This window comes from Electrona antarctica (assembly GCF_951216825.1).
Source record: "Electrona antarctica genome assembly, contig: scaffold_114, whole genome shotgun sequence".
Classification (NCBI taxonomy): Eukaryota; Metazoa; Chordata; class Actinopteri; order Myctophiformes; family Myctophidae; genus Electrona; species Electrona antarctica.
In genome coordinates, this window is record NW_027637903.1 from 293322 (window position 1) to 313251 (window position 19930).

Sequence of the window (19930 nt, forward strand, 5' to 3'; positions counted from 1 at the left end):
AACACTTATGCCATATGACAACAATACAATATCCAAAACCACAGACAACATCCAGTCTAATGTCATGATATTGATCACATAGATAGATAGATATGTATCACATAGATACTAGGGATGTCCCGATCACGTTTTTATTGCTCCCGATCCGATCATTTGTAAACGACGTGATCAGCCCCAGATTTCCGATCACGTGAACGGATCGGGGCAAGTCGGAAAAAACACTACTTGTGAAGTTAGGTAACAATCTTGGAAACGGTTCGGAGGAAAAACAGTCCAAATGTCATTCTGACCCCGCAGGCCTCGTTGACCCCTTGTTGCACAGTGGTTAGTGTCCTAGCTTCCCCATGACATTAATTAACACCTTGAGGGCTTTAAATTGTTTAATCCAGCGTTCCCCCGCCCCTTAATACGCTAAACCTGCTATTTGTTTAATGTGTTTAATTCGCCGTTTTAAAATAATTAAAAAGAAAGAACGGATTTGGCGTAAATCAGGCCATCCTCTGGGCCGCTAGGGCTTCTGGGAAAATGGGTTCAATGCAAGTGAACGGGCCGTTTGTTTGGACTACAACATGCTGTAGCATAACCCGGGTAAAAGGGCACGGGCTGAAGCCCCCTTTGATGTCTATGTGTGCACCTCCCTGCAACGCTCTGACAGTCCACCGATGACGGAGTTGCAATAACCCCATAGATTCATATATACGTATATATATATTTTACCTGACGCACACCCTTAATCCATTTTGGGCGGGAACCCCTTTTGGTGTTTTAAGCATTATGTTTAACTTTAGCTATTGAAAAATAGCAGATCTACAAGATCATAGACGTAGATCATGTAGATCTGCAATTTTTTTGAAAAATCGTGAAAATGTGACACAAATCTTTGGAATTTATATTATTTCAGAGCGAACGTTTTTAACTCAAATCTTTGCTTCTGGGAGGGGGTCCCTGGAACAACATATTTTCAGATGGGGGTCCTTGACGTGACATAGTTTGAGAACCACTACCATAGAAACATACATAGAACATAGACATGTTTCCAGAAAACTGTCATGATTTAGAAGGAATTTGTAGAACCTGTCTCGGTCAAAATGGGTTAACCCACGTTCTGGTGACGTGATGAATTTATGAGAGCGAGAGAGAGAGAGAGAGAGAGAGAGAGAGAGAGAGAGAGAGAGAGAGAGAGAGAGAGAGAGAGAGAGAGGGGGAGGGAGGGAGGGAGGGAGGGAGAGAGAGAGAGAGAGAGAGAGAGAGAGAGAGAGAGAGGGGGGAGAGGGAGAGGAGAGAGAGAGAGAGAGAGAGAGAGATGGATGGATCAACAGGATTGGAGGGGAAGGATGGGGGCTGGGTGGGGTGGTGTTGGTGGGGGGAGGGGGGGGGGGTGATGAGAGAGAGAGAGAGACAGAGAGGTCCTCATGACATCAGTAGCCTCTTATATATATGGAGGGAATAGAGCCCAATGCACTTCACTAAGACTTTATCACACATACAGTAGCAGGAGCACCAAGTGGACCCTGAGAGGAGCTGGGAGAGAAACCAAGTGGACCCTGAGAGGAGCTGAGTGGAGAGAAGGACGAGGAGGACGACGAGGAGAAGAACCAGAAGACGGATCAGTTCTCTCTCTCTCTCCCACTCTGTAGCTCTCTGTTGACCACAACTTTATGGACTAAAGATATTCCTACACAGACGGTGTGTGTGTGTGTTTGGGGTTTCTATTTTTGTGGAGTTGTTTTGTAGTCTTTGTATCCAGTGAGATGCATCAGGCTCAGCTGGCGTGTGTTCTCCTCCTCTGCTTCACCCCAGGAGGACTCTGCTCAGGTAACACAGACCTGTTTGATTATAACATATAATATACCTGTATTTACCTATTTACACTCACACAGTTAACCTATTTAGGCCTGACCTCGAAATTTAAAAAAAAATCTTCTAAATCCTCTTCTAAATAAATATGTTCACGGTTTTTCAAAAATTGCAGACCTACAAGCTCGTAGCGCGCCACTCGGTGGCGCGCTACGAGCTTGTAGATCTGCTATTTTTCAATAGTTAAATTACAATATAATGTTTAAAACACCAAAAGGGGTTCCCGCCCTATTTAGACCACATTTTCATGATTTTTCAAAAATTGCAGCTCTACGAGCTTGTAGACCTGCTATTTTTCAATATCTAAAGTATAACATAATATAACATAGTGTTTATGAAATGAGAGAAAAATGCTCAAAGGAGCAACAGGTGCTTCCACATGACAACATGTCACACTTTACCCTCAGCATGCCTTTAACCCATTTTGACCTGCCTACAGATTCTACAAATGTCTTCTAAATCATTTTTTCTAAAAAAGTTTTCTAAAAAACCTTATGTTTCAGAGCTTCTCAAACTATTTCACTATTTCACGCACGCACGCATGCACGCACGCACGCACGCATGCACGCACGCACGCACGCACGCACGCACGCACGCACACACGCACGCACGCACGCACGCACACACGCACGCACGCACTCCACACAGATTAATGCAAGATTTATTTAATTGTCATTCTTCCCCTAATGAAGTATATGTTGCAAAGTACATGAAGACCCAATACAGAAAACCCCAAATGTCTTAGCGTATAGTGATAATGGCAGTTCCACTAAAGATACAACATATCGATACTGTAGGCCTATACATATAGATATTAATAATAATATTATAATATATAATATATAATATAGATACAACATATCGATACTGTGGGCCTATACAGTACATAAAAACAAAGCCCACTACTCGATACTAGGCTGTATCGAGTGTCCTTAAGTTCCACATTTAAGTCATATGTGGCACAAACTTGGATTTTGAGAAACTCTCTAAGAAAAGCAAATAATTACCTGCATCATCATCATCACCTTTATTTATACTCGTAAATACAGTTGAGGCCAAGCCCTCATTTTCAACGTAGCCGAGGTTACAATACACAGAATACAGTCAAAAACACAATACATCAAACACAACATTGTAAATCAGGATAAATTACAAAGGAACTTAAATGCAGAACAACCAGTCAGTAAAATAGATCAATTGAAGCAGGAGCAATCAGGGTGAAGGATGCTCTGGAGCATTCCTTTGAACTGACCGAAGGATGGCAGGGAGCTTGTTACCTCGTTTTTGTGTTTTTTTACTATGAGACCTATAGAACCATGGCAACTGGAAGTGGAGATGGTGGAATTTGAGATTAGGAATACAGTTCTTAATACATGAACAGACAGGAATACAGTTCTTAATACATGAACAGACAGGAATACAGTTCTTAATACATGAACAGACAGGAATACAGTTCTTAATACATGAACAGACAGGAATACAGTTCTTAATACATGAACAGACTTGACATTAGGAATACAGTTCTTAATACATGAACAGAGATTAGGAATACAGTTCTTAATACATGAACAGACTTGACAGAACAAAATAACATTGGTTTAGTTTAGTTTAATTTTAAGTTTTTTGATCATCCTTCAGTTTCAGATACAATATTTAAAGACAGTGAATGGAAGCTGTTTACAAAAACAAAACAAAACATGAAGATGATCAAAAGGAGGAGGCAGAAGCTAAAAGCTTATAAATGCCTATCCTACTTACAACAGAACATGATTCGTAATACTCATTACATTAACAGATTCACAAAACAAAAGTCAGATACGAGAATTCCACCCTACACCCCCCCCCCCCAGTGTCACCGTAGAGATCCACCAGGATCCATATGAGTTACATAGCACTATATAACCATTAGATTACACATTATTATTGTTGTTATTATCCTTATTCACATTACCCTCATTACCAATAATCATTATGAGTAATGTCATTTTATTCACATGTTTAATGTTAACATAATTACAATAATATAAATTAATTAATTATTAATAATGACAGCACTGATGACTATCAATACTACCATCACCATCAATACCTGTACAACATGTATCAGTTGATCATACAATAACGTCAACATCCACAATATACGTAATTTCACTATGGTATGCTGTATTTGGCCAAAAGGATTCGCTTGAGACATTTTTTAAATTTTGAAAAGTTACTACTGTGTTTGACTTCCTCTGGTCGGCCATTCCAGATCTTAACCCCTCGGACAGAGATACACATACTCTTCCTCTGGTCGGCCATTCCAGATCGTAACCCCTCGGACAGAGATACACATACTCTTCCTCTGGTCGGCCATTCCAGATCTTAACCCCTCGGACAGAGATACACATACTCTTCCTCTGGTCGGCCATTCCAGATCTTAACCCCTCGGACAGAGATACACATACTCTTCCTCTGGTCGGCCATTCCAGATCTTAACCCCTCGGACAGAGATACACATACTCTTCCTCTGGTCGGCCATTCCAGATCTTAACCCCTCGGACAGAGACACACATACTCTTCCTCTGGTCGGCCATTCCAGATCTTAACCCCTCGGACAGAGACACACATACTCTTCCTCTGGTCGGCCATTCCAGATCTTAACCCCTCGGACAGAGATACACATACTCTTCCGAGTGGTCTTGGCACTGGGTTGAAAACAACTCATACCCCCCTTCCCTATCCTTGAAATACGACAAGATAGTCTTGGGAATTAGTCTATTTCTTACTTTATAAATGATAAGAGCTGTTTTAAGTTCAACTAAATCAATAAACTTCAATGTATTAGACCTTAAAAACAGTTTGTTTGTATGATCATAATACCCTACCTTATGCACTATTCTTATGGCTCTCTTTTGTATTATGACAAGTGGCTGGAGGTTTCCTTTGTACGTATTTCCCCAGATCTCCACACAATAAGATAGATATGGTAATATTAGCGTATTGTATAATGTATAATTGGAATATTATGTTGCTTTTAACCCACGATTCTACAAATGTCTTAAAAACACATGTTTCCATGTCAGTGGTTCTCAAACATTTTCATGTCAAGGACCCCAAGATTATCTGTAATTGGCCGCCGACCCCCGTCTGAAAACATGTTGTTCCGAGGACCGGTTCCGAGTTAAAAACGTTCGCTCTGAAAGAATATATTCAAACATTTGGGCCACAATATCCCATTGTTGTATCCATTTGATAGCAGCGCTCCACTTTTACAGTATTGATTGATTTGTATTTACAGTGAAACAGACGTATTGCAGCACTGATTATTCTAAGCCACGCCAAACCACAGAAAGTGCATGTGCATTACATTACTGTATATGTGTTTGATAACATGAATATAATGATATGTCTAACAGATGCATAACTGTTTGATAACATGAATATAATGATATGTCTAACAGATGCATTACTGTTTGATAACATGAATATAATTAATATCTATAATTATGTCGACCAGATGCAGAGCAGGAGCAGCGGGCGTTGGAAGAGGAGCTGTTGAGCGGTCTCTTCTCTTCTAAGGTACGTCCACACGCACGCACACACGCACGCACGCACGCACGCACGCACGCACGCACGCACGCACGCACGCACGCACGCACGCACGCACGCACGCACGCACACACACACGCACGCACGCACGTACACACGTACACACACACGCACGCACGCACGCACGCACGCACACACACACACGTGTTGTAGCTGTTGGTAGAGCATGACTTTTAACCTGGTCACTTTGTGTTAAATCTTTATATTAACAAGTATTATTAATATTATGATTATGATTGAATTAGTATTATTATTTTAATGTTTAGTTTGACTGCAGTTGCGGGTGTAATTGTGACATTATGTTTTATTGATTGACGCATTCTGTACGGGAACCCCTTTTTGGTGTTTTAAGCTTTTGAAAAATAGCAGATCTACAAGCTCGTAGCACGGCACTCGGTGCCGTGCGACGAGCTTGTAGATCTGCTATTTTTTTTTTAAATGTGAAAATGTGGGCGCAAATCGTTTTTTCATGTTTTTAAACTCAAAATCTTTGCTTCTGTGGGGGGTCCCTGTAACAACATATTTTCAAAGATAGGGGTCGGCGGCCAATTACATATATTTTTGGGAGTCCTTGACATGAAATAGTTTGAGAACGACTGACATAGAAACATAGGGTTTTTCAGAATACTGTGACTGGCACCAAGTGCCGTGCTACGAGCTTGTAGATCTGCTATTTTTTTTAAACATCTTGAAAATGTGGGTGCAAATCTTTGAATATATATTATTTCAGAGCGAAGGTTTTTTTTTAACTCAAAACGTTGCTTCTGTGGGGGGTCTCTAGGGTTTTTCAGAATACTGTCTATTTAGAAGACATATCTTTTTTAGAATCGGCGTCAGGTCTAATTGGGCTAACAGAAGGAGGACAGCAGCGATAGAGACCAAAGAGAAGGAACAGAATAGACACATGTAGTCGAGAGGGAGAGGGAAGGGAACAGAGAGGGAACAGAATAGACACATGTAGTCGAGTCGCAGCGTCCCTTTCAACCTCTGCAGCCCAGCTGTTCTTTCATGCTGTCATGATGCAGCCTTTTGGTCCATGTGGTCTCTCAGCTTCATTCATTCATGACGCACCAGGTGCACTAATAGGGTGTCTAGTTAGAGATATCTGTATTCATTCATGACGCACCAGGTGCACTAATAGGGTGTCTAGTTAGAGATATCTGTAGGCCTATTCATGACGCACCAGGTGCACTTGTGGCAGCGGTGGCCGAACGGATAGCGGATCGGTCTTGATACCGGAAGGTCGCCAGTTCGAAATCAGCGGTCCGACACGTTAAAATTACCACAGCTGAAGTGCCCTTGAACAAGGCATTGAACCACTACGATGAAATGTGTTCTATGAGCAGGGCCTGGCTGGAAACAAGTTCTTGAGCTTAGCCCAGATACCCTGGGTAAATATAGTAATCATTTCATTTCATTTCACTAATAGGGTGTCTAGTTAGAGATATCTGTATTCATGACGCACCAGGTGCACTAATAGGGTGTCTAGTTAGAGATATCTGTATTCATGACGCACCAGGTGCACTAATAGGGTGTCTAGTTAGAGATATCTGTATTCATGACGCACCAGGTGCACTAATAGGGTGTCTAGTTAGAGATATCTTTATTCATGACGCACCAGGTGCACTAATAGGGTGTCTAGTTAGAGATATCTTTATTCATGACGCACCAGGTGCACTAATAGGGTGTCTAGTTAGAGATATCTGTATTCATGACGCACCAGGTGCACTAATAGGGTGTCTAGTTAGAGATATCTGTATTCACGACGCACCAGGTGCACTAATAGGGTGTCTAGTTAGAGATATCTTTATTCATGACGCACCAGGTGCACTAATAGGGTGTCTAGTTAGAGATATCTTTATTCATGACGCACCAGGTGCACTAATAGGGTGTCTAGTTAGAGATATCTTTATTCATGACGCACCCGGTGCGCTACTATACCCAGCAAGCACGGTCAGGACCTGGACAAATTAGTGACGTCTCGATTGGGGCCAGATCGAAGTCCAGCCGAGACTAGTCAGATCTGGCCCAGAATATCACCTGATTTCAATCAACATAAATTCTGCCAATCTGCAGGCTATAAGACGGACGAATCCTGGATGAATCAGAGAGAGTCAGATCGAGGCCAGATCAACTTAAGTCATATCATAACTAGTCAGATCTGGCCCAGAATAAGCTATATTATTATTTCAACTGGTGAAGACGTCCTGGAAATTACGTAAAGAGCATCCCCATATGGGCAGTGATCTGGACTAGTCCTGAACGTAAAGATCATCCCCATATGGGCAGTGATCTGGACTAGTCCTGAACGTAAAGATCATCCCCATATGGGCTGTGATCTGGACTAGTCCTGAACGTAAAGATCATCCCCATATGGGCTGTGATCTGGCCTAGTCCTGAACATAAAAATCATCCCCATATGGGCTGTGATCTGGCCTAGTCCTGAACGTAAACATCGCCCCCATATGGGCTGTGATCTGGTATAGTTCTGAACGTAAAGATCACCCCCATATGGGCTGTGATCTGGCCTAGTCCTGAACGTAAACATCGCCCCCATATGGGCTGTGATCTGGTCTAGTCCTGAACGTAAAGATCACCCCATATGGGCTGTGATCTGGCCTAGTCCTGAACGTAAAGATCATCCCCATATGGGCTGTGATCCGGCCTAGTCCTGAACGTAAAGATCATCCCCATATGGGCTGTGATCTGGCCTAGTCCTGAACGTAAAGATCATCCCCATATGGGCTGTGATCTGGCCTAGTCCTGAACGTAAAGATCATCCCCATATGGGCTGTGATCTGGTCTAGTCCTGAACGTAAAGATCATCCCCATATGGGCTGTGATCTGGCCTAGTCCTGAACGTAAAGATCATCCCCATATGGGCTGTGATCTGGACTAGTCCTGAACGTAAAGATCATCCCCATATGGGCTGTGATCTGGTCTAGTCCTGAACTAAAGATCATCCCCATATGGGCTGTGATCTGGTCTAGTCCTGAACTAAAGATCATCCCCCATATGGGCTGTGATCTGGTCTAGTCCTGAACGTAAAGATCATCCCCATACGGGCTGTGATCTGGACTAGTCCTGAACGTAAAGATCATCCCCATATGGGCTGTGATCTGGACTAGTCCTGAACTAAAGATCATCCCCATATGGGCTGTGATCTGGTCTAGTCCTGAACTAAAGGTCATCCCTCATATGGGCTGTGATCTGGTCTAGTCCTGAACGTAAAGATCATCCCCATATGGGCTGTGATCTGGCCTAGTCCTGAACGTAAAGATCATCCCCATACGGGCTGTGATCTGGACTAGTCCTGAACGTAAAGATCATCCCCATACGGGCTGTGATCTGGACTAGTCCTGAACGTAAAGATCATCCCCATATGGGCTGTGATCTGGACTAGTCCTGAACGTAAAGATCATCCCCATATGGGCTGTGATCTGGACTAGTCCTGAACGTAAAGATCATCCCCATACGGGCTGTGATCTGGACTAGTCCTGAATGTAAAGATCATCCCCATATGGGCTGTGATCTGGTCTAGTCCTGAACTAAAGATCATCCCCATATGGGCTGTGATCTGGTCTAGTCCTGAACTAAAGATCATCCCCCATATGGGCTGTGATCTGGTCTAGTCCTGAACGTAAAGATCATCCCCATATGGGCTGTGATCTGGACTAGTCCTGAACGTAAAGATCATCCCCATACGGGCTGTGATCTGGACTAGTCCTGAACGTAAAGATCATCCCCCATATGGGCTGTGATCTGGTCTAGTCCTGAATGTAAATATCATCCCCATATGGGCTGTGATCTGGACTAGTCCTGAACGTAAAGATCATCCCCATATGGGCTGTGATCTGGACTAGTCCTGAACGTAAAGATCACCCCCATATGGGCTGTGATCTGGCCGAGTCCTGAACGTCACCGGAGGATGTCATCATGACGTCCTTTGGCTTGCTGGGTAGGGTGTCTACTGTGATATATGTATCTTTCATGATATCGTCTTGGCAATTTTATAGTATTTTAGCTACCGTATTTTAGTATTGTGTGCACCATACAGACAGCATGGTGTCACAGTGTCACAGTCAGAACAGTCATTTGGAAATGAATCCCTCTCCCTCACGCACATCCGCGCACACACATACACACACACACGCACGCACGCACGCACGCACGCACACGCACACACACACACACACGCATGCACGCACGCACGCACGCACTCACACACACACACAACACTGCACTCACACTTTCATTCAAGTAATTCCACTCAAACGTAGAATAAGTAAACATTCACCGCCCAACGTCAACTATAGTAGAATAGGTACACATTCACAGCCCAACGTCAACTATAGTAGAATAGGTAAACATTCACAGCCCAACGTCAACTATAGTAGAATAGGTAAACATTCACAGCCCAACGTCAACTATAGTAGAATAGGTAAACATTTACAGCCCAACGTCAACTATAGTAGAATAGGTAAACATTTACAGCCCAACGTCAACTATAGTAGAATAAGTAAACATTCACAGCCCAACGTCAACTATAGTAGAATAAGTAAACATTTACAGCCCAACGTCAACTATAGTAGAATAAGTAAACATTCACAGCCCAACGTCAACTATAGTAGAATAAGTAAACATTTACAGCCCAACGTCAACTATAGTAGAATAGGTAAACATTTACAGCCCAACGTCAACTATAGTAGAATAAGTAAACATTTACAGCCCAACGTCAACTATAGTAGAATAAGTAAACATTTACAGCCCAACGTCAACTATAGTGGCAATTGAAAATGAATTGACGAGTAAGGCCTCACTCACACTGTTGCAACATGCATACAACATTTGTCTTGTGTCTTGTCTGTGTTTAATGGCCGCCCCAATGCATTTCCAATGGAAGTCACATGGTTTGACAAAACATTTTTGTTTGACGCGGGGGAGGGGGGCACAACACAGCCATCAAACAAACATGTTTTAGTCATAGTCTTTTGAATAATTTTCTGTTAGTGTTAGTCACATTTTAGTCACCTGGAATGTTCTAATGTTAGTCCAGTTTGAATCGACTAAATGTCATATGATTTTAGTCGACTAAATAGTCGACTAAAATGTGCTTTGACATGCCTTGATGTCATTGTAATGACAGATTTTACACTTTGGTTGCATGCTGAAAATAGCAGATCTACAAGCTGCAGTCTGAGCCAATACCGCCATCTAGTGGCGGCATGGAAGAAGACCTCATTAAGGGGCTACTGTCAAATATAGCGTGTCAATGTCAGCGGTGTTATGTAACTGTAAAGTATATGTGACCAAACGTGACTGAGGGAAGTCCTGCAATTGGATTTATCTTTTTGAAATTTCGTTTTCTTCATGTCATATGAAAGCAGGGAATCATAGCTTCAAATTGACATATTGGTTGTTCAGTTTGACCCACCAGTTCTGGAGATATGGCTTATAGAGTAATGTCTTGCAGAGAAAACAGGCTTGAAAGGTTGTCTTCTGTGGTCTCTAACATTACACCTATAGCTACATGTTTAAGCATTTATTTCATATTTACATGTCTTCTGTGGTCTCTAACATTACACCTAGCTACATGTTTAAGCATTTATTTCATATTTACATGTCTTCTGTGGACTCTAACATTACACCTATAGCTACATGTTTAAGCCTTCATTTCATATTTACATGTCTTCTGTGGACTCTAACATTACACCTAGCTACATGTTTAAGCATTTATTTCATATTTACATGTATTCTGTGGTCTCTAACATTACACCTAGCTACATGTTTAAGCATTTATTTCATATTTACATGTCTTCTGTGGACTCTAACATTACACCTAGCTACATGTTTAAGCATTTATTTCATATTTACATGTCGATTTCAGCTCTGACACTTATTTCAGACATGTTGGGAGCGTTCTACCCATTGCTGGCTGCCTGAATACAAAAAAATAAATGAATAAAAGGTCATAACAATTTTGAGGTATTATTGCTTATAGCAGCAATTTTGAGGTATTTGTACTTTACCTGAGCTCAGGTAAAGTACAAATACCTCAACATTGTATAATATATAATATATAATATATGTTGTTTACAATGTATAATACTTCTACTTCTACTACACTACATCTCGCTTCCAAATGTTATACCTTTACTCCACATTTATTTTACAACTGTAGTTACTTTGTTGTAGATTGAATATTATTACAAAACAGTACATTACAAATACATCCCGATGGGACACATTGTGAGCTTGTAGATCTGCTATTTCCAATATATTGGAAATGGGATATTCTGCACAATGAGTAGTTTCTACTTTTGGCAATTTAAGTACCTTTTGATGCCAATAAATACATTTGTACTTTTTACTAAAATGTTGAGGTTCTCTCTGGGAGTAACAAGGATGGATAGGATCAGGAACAAGTACATCAGAGGGACAGGACAGCGCATGTCAGATGTTTTGGAGATAAAGCCAGAGAGGCCAGACTGAGATGGTTTGGACACGCACAGAGGATAGTGAGATGGTTTGGACACGTACAGAGGATAGTGAGATGGTTTGGACACGTACAGAGGAGGATAGTGAGATGGTTTGGACACGTACAGAGGATAGTGAGATGGTTTGGACACGTACAGAGGATAGTGAGATGGTTTGGACACGTACAGAGGAGGATAGTGAGATGGTTTGGACACGTACAGAGGATAGTGAGATGGTTTGGACACGTACAGAGGAGGATAGTGAGATGGTTTGGACACGTACAGAGGATAGTGAGATGGTTTGGACACGTACAGAGGATAGTGAGATGGTTTGGACACGTACAGAGGAGGATAGTGAGATGGTTTGGACACGTACAGAGGAGGATAGTGAGATGGTTTGGACACGTACAGAGGATAGTGAGATGGTTTGGACACGTACAGAGGAGGATAGTGAGATGGTTTGGACACATACAGAGGATAGTGAGATGGTTTGGACACGTACAGAGGAGGATAGTGAGATGGTTTCGACACGTACAGAGGATAGTGAGATGGTTTGGACACGTACAGAGGAGGATAGTGAGATGGTTTGGACACGTACAGAGGATAGTGAGATGGTTTGGACACGTACAGAGGAGGATAGTGAGATGGTTTGGACACGTACAGAGGATAGTGAGATGGTTTGGACACGTACAGAGGAGGATAGTGAGATGGTTTGGACACGTACAGAGGATAGTGAGATGGTTTGGACACGTACAGAGGATAGTGAGATGGTTTGGACACGTACAGAGGATAGTGAGATGGTTTGGACACGTACAGAGGATAGTGAGATGGTTTGGACACGTACAGAGGATAGTGAGATGGTTGCAGTGAAAGAGGACATGAAGTTAGTTGGTGTGAGAGAAGAGGAGGCAGATGATCGGCTGTGGAGACAGAGGACAGGGTGAGATGGAGGCAGATGATTGGCTGTGGCGACAGAGGACAGGGTGAGATGGAGGCAGATGATTGGCTGTGGCGACAGAGGACAGGGTGAGATGGAGGCAGATGATTGGCTGTGGCGACAGAGGACAGGGTGAGATGGAGGCAGATGATTGGCTCTGCATGGCGAACCCCTGAAGGGAAAAGAAGAAGACTCAAGTACATTTACATGTAGAATCCAGGACTTTTACTTGTGACAGAGTATTTATATTTTGCAGTATTTAAACTTTTACTCTAAGTAAATAATTTGAGTACTTTTTCCACCACCGGGAAAGGTCAACAGTGTATATATGTATACTATTTTATTTCCATGAGGCATCACCCCCTCCTTTCCCCCCTCTCGAGTCTCGACTCTCTCTCTCTGTCATTCTCTGTGTTACTCACACCTGTGGACCTCTAAGTAATTTTTTTTCTGAAAGACCTGTGTTTCTACGTCAGTGGTGCTCAACCTTTATCCTGTAACCTTTAAACCCTGTTTCTACGTCAGTGGTGCTCAACCTTTATCCTGTAACCTTTAAACCCTGTTTCTACGTCAGTGGTGCTCAACCTTTATCCTGTAACCTTTAAACCCTGTTTCTACGTCAGTGGTGCTCAACCTTTATCCTGTAACCTTTAAACCCTGTTTCTACGTCAGTGGTGCTCAACCTTTACGTCAGTGGTGCTCAACCTTTATCCTGTAACCTTTAAACCCTGTTTCTATGTCAGTGGTGCTCAACCTTTATCCTGTAACCTTTAAACCTATGTTTCTATGTCAGTGGTGCTCAACCTTTATCCTGTAACCTTTAAACCCTGTTTCTATGTCAGTGGTGCTCAACCTTTATCCTGTAACCTTTAAACCCTGTTTCTATGTCAGTGGTGCTCAACCTTTATCCTGTAACCTTTAAACCCTGTTTCTATGTCAGTGGTGCTCAACCTTTTTCATGTCAAGAACCCCCAGAATTATCTGTATTTGGCCGTGGACCCCCATCTGAAATATGTAGTTCCAGGGACCCCCTAGAATTAAAGATTTGAGTTAAAAAACTCTGAAAGAATATAATATTCACACTTAATGTGTGTATTCTCTGTGTTCATGTCAAGGTGTGGGTTTGTCCACAATGTGTTCAAATATAATCTATTTGCCAGAGAATCACTGTGTTTACTCATTTATATCCATAATAATAAATATTTCCCTTAAAAAAACTGCACTACCGACAAGTTTCACACATATTTAATGTGCTTGCTAAATAGTTACTGTATCGATTTCAAATCATTGAATCGCATCGTATCGCCATAATGAACCAATATCGTCCATCGTACATGATCGACGATATCGTATCGTCAACCATGTATCGTGATACGTATCGTATCGCTGTTAAAATGTACACTGGTACACCCCTAGGGCTCCATTTTCCTCACCGCTAAACCCCTTATCCCTAAACTTATTTCCCTTTTTTTTTTTTTACTATTTTGCAAAACATTTTTGAATAGTTAAATGGCCAGTCTACAAGCTCACAACGTGTAGATTGCCTAGTTGAACTATTCCAAAATGTTTTTCAAAATAGTAAAAAAAAAAAGGCAAAGAAGTTCAGGGATAAGGTGTTTAGCGGTGACGGAAATGGAGCCCCTATAGTCTCCAATCATACATCAAACACAGAATAGTTCTGAGAAAGACAGGGTTTGCTATTGATGTCCTGAGGCAGGCAGGGTGCTCAGGGTGCTCAGGGTGCTCAGGGCGAGCGCTGTGTCTGTGAATATGAATGCAATACGTCTGCATTTCTTATACGGTGTCTTTTCTTCTCCGAAGCTCTTTATGATGTGCGTAATTCTTCTTCCCAGACGTACGTTCATTCATTCACGGCCCAATGATGGCAGAGACAACAAGGGCTTCAGTGTATTTTGCTCCTTTGAAAAAAAGGATCCTTTGAAAAAAGTCTTGAAAACTATGAAAAGCCTTGGACTTGAATTAGCCTCAACGTGTCAATAGAACCTCTGCCGGTTCCTTTCACCATGACTCTGATTCACCCTGTCCGTCCTCACTCTGCTCAAAACTCTATTGATGATCGCAATTTTCTTTTGCCTTCCTTTCCCCTTAGGGTGGCAATAAGTAGCTCTCTTTGTGGTATTCTCAGGGACGGCCTTAAAGCACCACTTCACCACTTTTCAACTTCTCTTCCTATAATTGGTCCTAACTAATGTTCATGATAAAATACCACCATTCTTTCCTACTCAATATGTGTCTCATAGGAAGGCTGTGGGCAGTTCAGAAACCCGTCCACCAGTGACATCATCGATGGTGAATCCAAGCTAATAGAAACGGCAGGCTTTCTTTTCCTGAAAAGTTGCAATGCAAAAATTTAAGCCATCGTTCTCACGATAATACAAATCTAAATATATTTTAAAACAAATCTTGTTTTAAAAAAAATCTGCCTAATGATGATGTCACTGGTGGACGGGTGTCCGAACTGCCCAAAGCCCTCCTTTGAGACACAGACTGAGTAGGAAAAAATGGTGGTGTTTTATCATTACATTAGTGAGGACCAATTATATGAAGAGATGTTGAAAAGTGGTGAAGTGGTCCTTTAAGGGCCTTCCAAATGGGAAGCGAGGACGCAGGCGTTGTTGCCTGGATCAACGACAGGTCTCCTCCAGGTCTGCTCCAGATCTGGATCAACGACAGGTCTCCTCCAGGTCTGCTCCAGATCTGGATCAACGACAGGTCTCCTCCAGGTCTGCTCCAGATCTGGATCAACGACAGGTCTCCTCCAGGTCTGCTCCAGATCTGGATCAACGACAGGTCTCCTCCAGGTCTGCTCCAGATCTGGATCAACGACAGGTCTCCTCCAGGTCTGCTCCAGATCTGGATCAACGACAGGTCTCCTCCAGGTCTGCTCCAGATCTGGATCAACGACAGGTCTCCTCCAGGTCTGCTCCAGATCTGGATCAACGACAGGTCTCCTCCAGGTCTGCTCCAGATCTGGATCAACGACAGGTCTCCTCCAGGTCTGCTCCAGATCTGGATCAACGACAGGTCTCCTCCAGGTCTGCTCCAGATCTGGATCAACGACAGGTCTCCTCCAGGTCTGCTCCAGATCTGGATCAACGACAGGTCTCCTCCAGGTCTGCTCCAGATCTGGATCAACGACAGGTCTCCTCCAGGTCTGCTCCAGATCTGGATCAACGACAGGTCTCCTCCAGGTCTGCTCCAGATCTGGATCAACGACAGGTCTCCTCCAGGTCTGCTCCAGATCTGGATCAACGACAGGTCTCCTCCAGGTCTGCTCCAGATCTGGATCAACGACAGGTCTCCTCCAGGTCTGCTCCAGATCTGGATCAACGACAGGTCTCCTCCAGGTCTGCTCCAGATCTGGATCAACGACAGGTCTCCTCCAGGTCTGCTCCAGATCTGGATCAACGACAGGTCTCCTCCAGGTCTGCTCCAGATCTGGATCAACGACAGGTCTCCTCCAGGTCTGCTCCAGATCTGGATCAACGACAGGTCTCCTCCAGGTCTGCTCCAGATCTGGATCAACGACAGGTCTCCTCCAGGTCTGCTCCAGATCTGGATCAACGACAGGTCTCCTCCAGGTCTGCTCAAGAGGGGCGCGACAACGCAAGCGTAAAAAAAAAAGAAGCTAAACAGTATCCAGGTCTGGTGAGTCGCGGGGGGCGTGTGCACGTAACGAGCACGCAGTGCAACACATTCACGGGACCGCGCTCACGTGAATATGCGTGCGTTGTCGCACCGCGACTGATCCCCAGTGATCCGCGCAAAAACGCAGGTCTCATTGAAAATGAACTATAGGCCTGAAGCAAAGATTTGAGTTAAAAGCGTTCGCTGTGAAAGAATATATATTCAAAAATCTGAGCGCTATGAGCGCTATGAGCTTGTAGATCTGCTATTTTTCAATAGCTAAAGTATAACATATGAATGGGTTAACGAACCACATGTCTTGTATGTCCCCCCTCCCCCCCCCCACCCCCCCCCCCCAACAGGTGAAGCAGCAGACCAGACAGAGCGGTCCCTACGGGCGCTCGGCGCTCGCCAACCTGTGCCGGGCGGTCAGCGGCCTGAGGATCCCGCCGTGGCAGGACGCCCCGTGGAGCGGCGAGGAGGGGGAGGGGGAGCGGGAGGAGCTTGGCGAGGGGAGAGGACCGTCAGCGGAGGGACTGCACGACCTGCAACGCCTCTGTAGAGCGCTGCAACCCCACCAGGGGGCGCTGCAACCCCACCAGGACCGGGTGAGACATGATGCAGGCAGGCAGGCAGGCAGGCAGGCAGGCAGGCAGGCAGGCAGGCAGGCAGGCAGGCAGACAATATAAGCATTGCTTCTCTCTGTCCCTTCTTGAACAAAATAATAGTGTGATTGTTATTGTGTTGATGTACTGTTATTTGTACTTCATGTTCAAGATAAATAAAGATCAAATCAAATTAAAAAAAGCTACAGTAGCAGCAAACACACCTCATTAGATTCCTCCTCTCCGATATCATTTCCATGTTACTGTGGTCTCTTTACACGAGGGAGTCGGCGGACGAGGGCTCCTCTCACCAATGAACACGTTCGCCGTGCACGGAGGAGCAGAGTGGAGCATATCGTTTAATCACAGAACAACAACACAGGCGCTGTCGGCCATCAGCCCCGCGTCACTTAACAACCAAACAAAACCCAGGCCTGCGTTCCATCCTTACACCACATCACAGGATACTAGGATTTAATAGATTATACAAACTATTGATTTTAACGAAATAGTTGATTTGATATGATGGTGAAATGTCCTCTTTCAATCTGGCGATGCAACTCGTTGTGAGCTTGTACAGTAGATCTGCTGTTTTGACTATTATTTTGTGACCAAAAATATTAAACAAGTCTCGAGTGAATCAGACTAAAGGATTTAGTCAATGTAATACTACTTCGACACATGAAGAAGTATCATAAACCAGGGGTTCTCAACGTTTTTGGCCGGGGACCCCCGGAAATGCTTTGGCAACGTCTCGGGACCCCCGCCCCGCCCCCTCCCGACCCCCAATATAAATTGACTGCTACAATAACCTTAAACCATTTTGGGCGGGAACCCCTTTTGGTGTTTTAAGCATTGTTATAATTTAGCAATTGAAAAATAGCAGATCTACAAGCTCATAGCGCGCCACCGAGTGGCGCGCTACGAGCTTGTAGGTCTGCTATTTTTGAAAAATCGTGAAAATAAAATTTTAAAAAACTTTTTTTTTTTTTTTTTTTTTTTTAATAATTTGGGGACCCCCTAAAATAATTTGGCGACCCCCCGAGGGGTCGCGACCCACGGGTTGAGAACCCCTGTCATAAACCATTGGATTAATGGAAAATGTAATAATAGTTGCCGCCCTGTGTGATGCAGTGTTGTTTTTGGCAGCAGATTTTGATTTTAGTTTTAGTCAGTCTCTTGAATAGTTTTCATTTAGTTTTAGTCACATTTCAGTCACCTGGAATGTTTTAGCGTTAGTCTAGGTAGTCGGCGAACATTTTTCTACTTAGTTTTAGTCGACGAAATCAACCCTGGTGTGACATTAACGCTCGTCTCTCCTCTTCCCTCCACATCTGTCTCTGTCTCTCTGACTCTCTCTCTCTCTCTCTCTGTCTCTCTCTCTCTCTCTCTCTCTCTCTCTGTCTCTCTCTCTCTCTCTCTCTCTCTCTCTCTCTGACTATAAACTGCTGACTCACAGCCGCTGCGCGACTCTCTAGAATACGCGGACGGCGAGCAGAACATTAACATGCCGCTCAAGAGGAAATCGCCGTACATTCTGAAGAGGCAGGTGACGCACAGCGGCAAGTCCCGGAGACCCTACATTCTCAAGCGAAGTACGCTTTACTGACGACCGACCGACAGACAGACAGCTGCTGCATTACAGATGTGGAGAAGAAGAAGAAGAAGATGAAGATGAAGATGAAAGGGTGTTGGGGTTGATGATGCTACGTTATGTGAATAAGTGGCAATGCTTTGTTGTTGTTGTTTTTTGTCCTTCTTCCCTTGTAGAGGCAATGTTTGTCTGTCCCTACTGATTGTATGTCCCTAGTGTTTGTATGTTGACATGTTGTCGTTCCGAAACACACTTCTCGACTGTCTGTGTGTGTGTGGAGGAGAGGAGAGGAGAGGAGAGGAGAGGAGAGGAGAGGAGAGGAGAGGAGAGGAGAGGAGAGGAGAGGAGAGTGTGTGTCTGGTATCGAAGGGTCGGGTCGGGGAGGAGAGGAGAGGAGAGGAGAGGAGAGGAGAGGAGAGGAGAGGAGAGGAGAGGAGAGGAGAGTGTGTGTCTGGTATCGAAGGGTCGGGTCGGAGAGGAGAGGAGAGGAGAGGAGAGGAGAGGAGAGGAGAGGAGAGTGTGTGTCTGGTATCGAAGGGTCGGGTCGAGCATCTGCCTGCATTCCTGCAGCGTCATTGACGCGGTGGTTTCTTGTAAAAAAATAAAATACAAATAAATAAATAAAGGGAGAACCCGAAGCAGCAAAGCGGAGATGTGCATCTTTTGAGAGATTATATTTATTTACGATATTTGTTCACCGCACAGTATATTTATTTTCTTCTTGTTTTGTGATTAAAGGATGTGTATTTCAAGACCAGTGTTGTGACGCGACTTTATCTTTTCTTTGGATCAAAGCTTTATACCGCCGGGAGACATGGGTTTCAGTGGTGGAAAGTAAGGGCCGATTCATACTCCTATTTTAGAGCCGAATAAAAGTCGGTTCGGCGCTGTAGAGCCTACAATGTGACGTCATTTGAGGTTCGGGGGGGCGGGTACCGTCCTAAAGTCGGCTCTTCGGTGCTACTGAAAATTTCTGACGAGCCGAAATCATTTCGGCACTACAGCGCCGAAACAGCAGTAAAATAGGAGTATGCATCGGCCCTTACTATAGTCGGCGGAAACTTGACGGAAAAGCGTGACGGAAAAGCGTGATGAAAAAGCGTATAGCCCATAGTCTGTACTATAGCATACTATAGCATGCAGTTTTTCATCATTTTTGAGGATTTGAAAAAAAAGACGAAAATCACTCCGAGACCATGGACTATAGCCCATGGTCTCGGAG

General features: G+C 43.8%; 1 protein-coding gene across 1 annotated transcript; it reads left to right on the forward strand.

The window, feature by feature from the left end:
• Nucleotides 1-1751: 1751 nt before the first annotated feature.
• On the forward strand, nucleotides 1752-18723 carry nts (neurotensin; the record flags this gene model as incomplete). Its single annotated transcript, XM_079531472.1, has 4 exons — nucleotides 1752-1815; nucleotides 5357-5418; nucleotides 16872-17117; nucleotides 18574-18723. 4 exons carry the CDS (start codon nucleotides 1752-1754, stop codon nucleotides 18721-18723), a joined length of 522 nt encoding a protein of 173 aa, XP_079387598.1.
• Between the last annotated feature and the right edge of the window lie 1207 nt (nucleotides 18724-19930).